The sequence below is a fragment of the Humulus lupulus genome, chromosome 2, assembly GCF_963169125.1.
Source record: "Humulus lupulus chromosome 2, drHumLupu1.1, whole genome shotgun sequence".
Lineage (NCBI taxonomy): Eukaryota > Viridiplantae > Streptophyta > Magnoliopsida > Rosales > Cannabaceae > Humulus > Humulus lupulus.
In genome coordinates this window covers 133,822,640-133,832,116 of record NC_084794.1, presented here as the reverse complement: position 1 = coordinate 133,832,116, position 9,477 = coordinate 133,822,640, and the positions used below count along the sequence as shown (strand labels likewise).

The following is a 9,477-nucleotide window of genomic DNA, read 5'->3' as shown; positions in this document are numbered from 1 at the left end:
ATTTTTATTTTTCCCACCCCCTCACTAGCTATTTCTTTTCTCAAATTTATCTTCCCTACTAGTGATTGATTAATGGCGATATAGTTTGCAAATGCTCTTGAACAAGACTTTCTTTCACAATGCCGAAGAGAAAGTCTCCATCTTGTCTTGTCCTATTCAATGTAAATGCCTAAATGGGATATCTAACCTTGGACTTGGACAGTTGGACAGTTGGACACTCTTTAAGGAACTGCAATTTTTTGACAAAATAACTTCCTGGTTGCTTCTACTTTACTTCACATAAGGCCCCATAATAGTGTTGTGGGCTCCATCAGTTGACAAACATATAAATGCAATACTACATGCAAAAACTTGCAACTTGGCACGTCTTTAATCATAAAATACGCTAACTATTCTTCTTCAACTATTATTGTTTATTATATCTTTAAATATTAAAAACAACATTATAAGCTGAGCGTATACACAGTTAACTGCAATACTATTTAAATAATGATAGTTGGCAATATATATATATATAACATTTCTTGAAATAAACTATAATATTATGTTCCAACTTTTATTGAGTTTTAAATTATAAACTTTAAAAAAACTACAACTTTTTCTAATAGTAACAGATAAAGATATATTGAAATAAAACTAAAAAAAAGTATAAAAGGGTGAAAGAGAGCCATCAACCACCCAAGATTCATGTGAGTCAAACAGATTATTTTGATACTCATCATGATTCATGAGTAGGTATAGTACTACACTGTTCTTTTAAGTCGATCGAAAGCTCTATATGGGAAAAGGGAACCTGTTAAATACTAATAGGTCAACAACCGTTGCTGATTAAACCATTGGGGACAACACTACTTAGCTTGGTCCCCAGAACTTCAGAGCAAATTTGGCCCATCATATGGTAGAACGACATGAGATCAGATAACTGCTCCACTGACATTTTTCCCATCACATTTCGAGCCATTGCTTGTCTTTCCTCATTCAACTTCAATTTCTTTATATAAGAATTTGCATTCCTCACGGTTGCTCCCATTTGTTTTAGCCTATTCTCTTGTTGTAAGCTCAATGCTGTATTCGACTGTACATGCATATACACACACATTAGAAACAGATTATTAATTACAAACTTGTCTACATATATTTTATTTGAATCATTAAACAATAACTTAGACACACCACGCCAGACCAATATTAATATTTATGTTTAAGGGGGTATTATATATACTTACTTTAAGGAATTCGGCTCCGGCTTCAAGTTCAGATTCTACCTTTGGATCCATCTCATGGCCGGTGGTATAAAGGTTTCTGGCCAGTGAGAAGCTTCTGGCAATAACTTTTCTCTGTTTCTCCATTTCTTGATCTAGCTTTAATGGTGTAGCAACTGTTGCAGAGCTATAAATCAACTTCTTTTGATAAGCAATCACCGCCTTAACAAATTCCTGTTCAAACATAACAATCAATTAGCAGTTATAATGTTAATTGTACTCATTTACATTGAACATTAAGGATTATACTTAGCTTAATTATACTAAATTAATAAAACATATATGTATATATATATACCTGATAAGCTGATGGGCAACCGGGATAATCAAATTCTTCAGAATCTGGCTTCCTCATTCTTTCTGGATGAAATTGTAAACCCATAATAAATTTACCTTCCTCGGGGTTATAAGCATCTGGGTCATAAAACCCTTCAATTAAACCATCTGGGGAAAAAGCCATGGGAACAAATCTCTGAGCCAATTTCTTGACTCCTTGGTGGTGATAACTATTGACCCAAATCTCCATGTTCTCTTCTTCCAATGAATCCTTGAACCACTCATTCAAAGGGGTGTTTTCAACCACTTTGACAGCATGTCTGTGATCATCATAGTTATCATAATCAATATGCATAACTTTACTGTCATTATTATTTTCACCTTCTTTATTCACCTTCTTAGAGAGCTCTTTCTCGATGTCTTGATAAAGGGTACCTCCACAGGCCACGTTTAAGACTTGGGAACCCCTACATATTCCCAAATAAGGTATGTTCCTCTCGAGACACAGCTTCGCCAGACTCAACTCAATGGAGTCCTTTTCACGGTCAATGGCGGTGTCGCTGGCGTGAAGCTTCTTAATCTCTTCCAGTTCTTGCGGCGAAAGGTCCGAAACTTGATCCAATTCTCCTTGGTAGAGAGACGGGTCGATATCTTCTCCTTCACAGAGAAGAACGCCATGGATGGGCTCAAAGCTTCTCAACAACGTGTGTACCCCAGAAACCCTTGGGATTATCACGGGTACGGCACCGTAATTCACTATAAGATCAAGATGGTATTCTCCTAAAAGAGAAAAACACACACACAAAATAAATAAACACAAACTAGAAATTTTAATAATCGAAAAGCGTTAAATAATGAAACAAACAAAAAACTTAACGTACCTACGAAATCTACAAATTTATTCTTGCGAACGCTACGTCTGGATACGATAAGGACGCGAGGGAGGATATCCGAGATATCGGAAGACATGGCTAAGACTGTGATATTGTTGAGTTCTTGGGTTGATGATCCCATGGTTAAGACTCTCTCCCTATATATAATTTTTTTTTTTTTGTACAAAGAACAGAGACTTGGAAGTCGATTTGGCTAACACAAGTGATTAAAATATCTTATCTATTTAAAGACCTAAACGGGTGAGACCTATCTTAATTAGAAAAGGATTATGTATTATTTTATTATATACTAGGGTTATGTACAGCCTCCTTGCGCCGCGTATTGGCAAATTGTTAATTCAGTATTGATTCGTGGAAATAGGTCCTCCGTCTCTCTAAATAAAATTTTTAATTTATTTTTTTCTTTAATTATTCTCTTAGCGCTTACTCTAATGATACGACTTTTGGTTATTAGAAACTATGGGGGTACAGAGTATTAAAGGAAATATATATTATAATTAACAGTGGAAAATAATGTTTTCTTAAAAGAAAATCTTCAAAAAAATGTTTAACGTGGTAAAATATCTTATTTAAAAAAGAAATATCAATAATAATGTTTTTAAAAAGGAAATATCAATAATTATAAAGGCAGTATTTTGTTGACAAACACAAAAATTGATTAAAACACGTGGAAAATGAAATAATTAATGCATGAGGAGGAGAACCTGGCGAGATAAATGTGGAAACTTGGCAATATATTTTTGTGGACAGGTTCATCTTGGACGGGTCAAACTTGGGGGAGAAGCTGAGCTGGCGAGTACGTAGGTTTATGAGATTGGGATTTGCATCATATGTGATGACGTGGACGTACGTTGGAACCCCGCGGCATCAACCCTACTATTCCAGCAATACAAAGAGTTTTCTAGTAGTACTATCACACCCATATAATTTATAATTATAATAGGTGCTGTTTTTTTTAATATATATATATATTAGGGGCTAACGCTATACCCCATTTTTCTCATGACACTTTTCTTTTAAACACTTCCTAAATTTTTTAAAATTCTTTTCACTTACTTAATAAAAAAAAATTAAATGTCTTTCATATTTTTAATTAAAGAAATAATAATCAGTTGAAGAATAAAAAATTTAATCACAATTTTTTAGTTTTATATTTTAAACTCAAAATAATAACAAAATATAAGCGTGAATAATTAAAAATTAAAAAAAATTATATTTCTAGAATTAAAATCATTAATAAAATCAATATTTTCAATTTGGATGCTTTTAAAAATTAAAGTATGTAAAGTTTTTATAATTGAAAATGATAAAATAATTATGATATATAAGTGATATAATAAGTATTTTTGGGGTATAATAGAAAATAAATTTTTATTATATTTTAATATTTAATGAGGATATTTAGGTAAGATTACGAAAATAATATAATAAGTAAGTTATATTTATACCGACAATTTATCTATCCATGTCTATATATCAATATCTATATATTTATATAAAGAAGAATATTATTTATTTTTTTTAATCTAATTTTTTATTTATTTTATACATTATAATAATAGTAATTAATTCTAATTTTACTTCTTAACTATTTATCATTAAAAATTACTAAACAAGTAAAATTAATTTTACAAAATGTATCATGCACATTTTTTCATGTACTTACACATTAGTTTAAATTTAAATGAGATATTTATATTCTATATCTATCTATATATATATATAAAGGAGGGCTTCAAGGAGATGATGTGGCACTCTAAAATTACTCCAAACTATTTTTTCTATTTTCTCCTTAAATCTAATTTTTTTATTCATTTTTATTAATAAGGAGATGATGTGTCATTCTAAAATTGTTCCAAACTACTTTTTCTATTTTCTCCTTTAATCTAATTTTTTATTTATTTTTATTAATAATTATTTAAACTTTATTTTTTAGATATTTAAATAAGATATTTTTTTAATTAAATACCTAATAAACTAACAAAAAATAAAATAAAACAAAAAACTACAAATATATACTACATAATATACTAATAAAATAACATCTTTGAAGCGGTATATAAAAAATTATCCAAACGAGTAATCAACATTTTGATAAAACACAAGGTCCACGAGTTAATTTTAAAAAATAAAGGGTCCAAACCGGTAATCGACTAGAATACAAAGTCCAAAATGGTGGGTATATATAGTTTATTTTCTATAAAGAATTTTTAACACTTTAAATAAATACATAGTCCAAAGGTTAATTTTTAAAAATAAAGAGTCAAAACAAGTAATCGGCCAAAGTATAGTGTTCAGATAACCAATCTATCTATTCCTATTTTTAACATCTTGACAAAACTTGAGGTCCACAAGTTAATTTTTAAAAATAAAGACCCCAACGAGTAATCGGCTAAAATACAATGTTCAAAATGATGTGAACCCTTACAAAAAATCATAAATTATATATAATTTAATTTTTATAAAGAATTTTTAACCTTTTGAATAAATATATGGTCCAAATGTTAATTTATAAAAATAAAGGGTCAAAACGGGTAATCGGTCAAAATACAATGTTCAAATAATCGATCTATCCAATCTTATATTTAACCTTTTGACAAAACACGAGTTCTAAAACTTAATTTTTAAAAATAAAAGGTTCAAACGGGTAATCGCTCAAAATAAGTCTTACACAAAACATAAATTTCCATATACATAATTTAGACTTTTTATAAAAAAAAATCACGCAAAGCGTATAATAATGATAATAATAAAAAAAATATAAATGCACACGTACAACAAATTTTTTGAACTTTGTTTTCGGTACTTTAATTATTCAGAATTTTACAAAAACTTGCAAGAGATTTTATATACAATGGACACCATTATGAATAAAAAAATACCTAATAAACTAACAAAAAATAAAATAAAACAAAAACTACATTAAACGTTATTTTTTTAGATATTTAAATAAGATATTTTTTGAATTAAATACCTAATGAACTAACAAAAAATAAAATAAAATAAAAACTACAAATATATACTACATAATATACTAATAAAATAACATCTTTGAAGCGGTATATAAAAAATTATCCAAACGAGTAATCAACATTTTGATAAAACACAAGGTCCACGAGTTAATTTTAAAAAATAAAGGGTCCAAACCGGTAATCGACTAAAATACAAAGTCCAAAATGGTGTGTATATATAGTTTATTTTCTATAAAGAATTTTTAACACTTTGAATAAATACATAGTCCAAAGGTTAATTTTTAAAAATAAAGAGTCAAAACAAGTAATCGGCCAAAGTATAGTGTCCAGATAACCAATCTATCTATTCCTATTTTTAACATCTTGACAAAACTTGAGGTCCACAAGTTAATTTTAAAAATAAAGACCCCAACGAGTAATCGGCTAAAATACAATGTTCAAAATGATGTGAACCCTTACAAAAAATCATAAATTATATATAATTTAATTTTTATAAAGAATTTTTAACCTTTTGAATAAATATATGGTCCAAATGTTAATTTATAAAAATAAAGGGTCAAAACGGGTAATTGGTCAAAATACAATGTTCAAATAATCGATCTATCCAATCCTGTATTTAACCTTTTGACAAAACACAAGTTCTAAAACTTAATTTTTAGAAATAAAAGGTTCAAACGGGTAATCGCTCAAAATAAGTCTTACATAAAACATAAATTTCCATATACATAATTTAGACTTTTTATAAAAAAAATCACGCAAAGCGTATAATAATGATAATAATAATAAAAAATAAATGCACACGTACAACAAATTTTTTGAACTTTGTTTTCGGTACTTTAATTATTCAGAATTTTACAAAAACTTGCAAGAAATTTTATATACAATGGACACCATTATGAAGAAAAAAAAATTGTATTCAATACGCCCTCACGTGTCCATATAAGGAACATGTTGTACGAGTAGGGTGAAAAAAATTCATGCGTACCATTCTCCTAAAAGTATTTTAAAATATGTATATTTTTTAATAATTACAAAAGACTGCGCGAAGCGCGGTTATGTTTTCTAGTATATATATAAAGGAAAGCTTCAAAGATATTATGTGGCACTCTAAAATCTCTTCAAAACCACTTTTTCTATTTTCTCATTTAATCTAATTTTTTTTATTCATTTTCTATTTTCTAAAATATCTTAACAATTGAAAATATCAATATATATACATATTAATTTGATTAAAAATTTATTTCGTTAAATATCTTAACTACTTATTTATTGAAAAATACTAAAAAAATTAATTAAAAATTACGTAATAATTTTCGATTATTTATATATCTATTTTTTTATTATATTATAATTATGTTTTTTTATTCCAAAGTACCACTCTTTCTATTTTCTCATTTAATCTAATTTTTTTATTCATTTTCTATTTTCTAAAATATCTTAACAATTGAAAATATCAATATATATACATATTAATTTGATTAAAATTTATTTAGTTAAATATCTTAACTATTTATTTATTGAAAAATACTAAAAAAATTAATTAAAAATTACGTAATAATTTTCGATTATCTATATATCTATTTTTTTATTATATTATAATTATGTTTTTTTATTCCAAAGTGAATAGTTTTACAAAATATTTATATCTATATCTATATATAAATGAGAAGGTGACATCATATATTTTTTACAATCTATTTTTACTATTTTGTGAGAATTTTATATTGTGTCCAAAAAAAAATATACATACATATATACGTACATCAACCCTTCAACAAATGTAACAGAATTAACCAAATTAATACACATACTTATAAATACATTGATTCTAATATAATCATACGTATCAGTAGTTATCCAATAATAATAGCATGAAAGAGATATCAATGAGAATGGTCACATATGGTTTAACTAAACAGTTATCACAATTAGATTTTATTATATTATTATATCATTTTATAATTAACATTTTACAATCTAAAGTATCTAATTTTTTATTTTCTTTAATATTTTATTAATTTTTTCAGTTTTAACCCATAAAAGTATGCCGTTACAAAATAATATGTTGCTTTTGCAGGCAGTTCTCTTCCTTAGAAAGAGAACTACCTTGATATTGGTAAGAACATATAATACCTGAATATTAATGAGAATTAAAATTTATTATCGGGTGTTGAATCGCTTGATGCTGTCATTTTTATTTAAAATTCTAATCATTATTATTTTTACTAAAGAAAGTAAACTCTGAGTATATCGATTTACACTGTATATATGAATTTTAAAGAACCCACGTATCAAATTTTCAATTTTTCTTTTCGCTATGTAATTCAGTAAATATTAAATCTATATCTTTATACCTATATCTATATTTATATATAAAGGAGAGTTTCGAGGAGATTATGTGAGACTCTAAAATTTATTCAAAGCACTTTTTCTATTTTCTCATTTAATCTAATTTTTATTCATTTTCTATTTTGTCTGTTCTCTTTTTTCTCATTTTTATTTTAATAAAAATTATAATAGATAAAAATATCTACATATAATAATAATAATAATAAAATCTATCTATTTATATTTTAACTTTTTGACAAAATACAAGATCCAAATCTTAACTTTTAACAATAAAATATTCAAACGGGTAATCAACCAAATTATACGTGGTTCAAATAATTTTACATTCCTATTTTTTAATTTTTGACAAAACACAAGGTCCACAAGTTAATTTTAAAAAAAATTAATGGTCAAAATTGGTAAACAACTAAAATACAAGGTTCAAAATGGTGTGAACCCTTATAGAAAACATAAATTATATATATTTATATAATTTACTTTTTATAAATAATTTTTAACCTTTTGAATAAATATATGATCTACATGTTAATTTTTAAAAATAAATAATCAAAATGAGTAATCGGCCAAAATATAGTGTTCAAATAATAGATTTATCTATTTCTATTTTAATATTTTGACAAAACTTGAGGTCTACAAGTTAATTTGTAAAAATAAAAGTTATAATGGGTGATCGACTAAAATACAAGGTTCAAAATAGTGTGAACCCTTACAGAAAACAAAAATTATATAAATATATAATTTAATTTTCATAAGAAGTTTGACCATTTTAAATAAATACATGGTCCAAAGGTTCATTTTAAAAAATATAGGGTCAAAACGGGTAATGAGCAAAAATACAGTGTTCAAATAATCAATCTATCAATTCCAATTTTTATTATTTTGACAAAACACAATATCTAAAAGTTAATTTTTAAAAATAAAGACTTCAAACAGGTAATTGGCCAAAATAAATCTTACACAAAATATAAACTTTCTTGTACATAATTTAGACTTTTTATAAAAAGAACTACGCAAAGCATATAATAATAATAAATAAAAGTAAATGTACAACAAGCTTTTTGAACTTTGTTTTCAGTACTATAAAATTTGTCAGAATTTTTCAAAAATCTACAAGAGGTTCACTATACAATAACAGTGAACACCATCATGAAATAAAAAATTATGGTCAAGATGTCTTCACGTGTCTATATAAAGAACATGTTGTACGGGTATGGTCAAAATGAATCACCACCTCACAGTCTCCCAAAAAATATTTTAAAATATATATGTTTTAATAATTACAAAAGATTGCGCGGAGCGCGGTTATATTTTCTAGTATTTATATAAAAGAAAACATTAAGGAGATGATGTGACACTCTAAAATCTCTTCAAACTATTTTATCTATTTTCTTCTTTAATCTAATTTTTTATTTATTTTATAGATTATAAGAATAGTAATTACTTCTAATCTAATTTTTTTTATTCATTTTATAGATTATAATCTATATATCTATATATCTATATCTCTTCTATATAATAAGTGTGTAGTTAACGGAAATTTTTGGTTTTAACGGTTTTTTATTTTCTAATGTTAACTTTAACGGAATATTCTTATATTTAACATAATATTCATAATATTCTTATATTTAATGGTAATTTGTAAACACTTAAACTTAAATAATTTAAAAAATTAAAATAGGATAATTTTGAGATATTTTGCAATGATAATTATTTAAAAATAATAAA

General features: G+C 26.0%; 1 protein-coding gene across 1 annotated transcript; it reads right to left on the bottom strand.

Moving 5' to 3' along the window:
* Positions 1-530: 530 nt before the first annotated feature.
* On the bottom strand, positions 531-2,662 carry LOC133818523 (putative glutamine amidotransferase GAT1_2.1). Its single transcript, XM_062251439.1, has 4 exons — positions 2,420-2,662; positions 1,561-2,318; positions 1,227-1,436; positions 531-1,075 (listed from the first exon to the last, which is right to left on the bottom strand). The coding sequence occupies exons 1-4, from the start codon at positions 2,550-2,552 to the stop codon at positions 812-814; spliced, it is 1,365 nt and encodes a 454-aa protein (XP_062107423.1). The 5' UTR covers positions 2,553-2,662; the 3' UTR covers positions 531-811.
* Positions 2,663-9,477: the final 6,815 nt, after the last annotated feature.

Coding starts and splice junctions, on each gene's coding strand:
- LOC133818523 (XM_062251439.1), bottom strand. CDS start 2,552: ATGGGATCATCAACCCAAGAACTCAACAATATCACAGTCTTAGCCATG. Junction 1,437..1,560: donor GTTGCCCATCAGCTTATCAG/GTATATATATAT, acceptor ATGTTTGAACAG/GAATTTGTTAAGGCGGTGAT. Junction 1,076..1,226: donor CCGGAGCCGAATTCCTTAAA/GTAAGTATATAT, acceptor ATGCATGTACAG/TCGAATACAGCATTGAGCTT.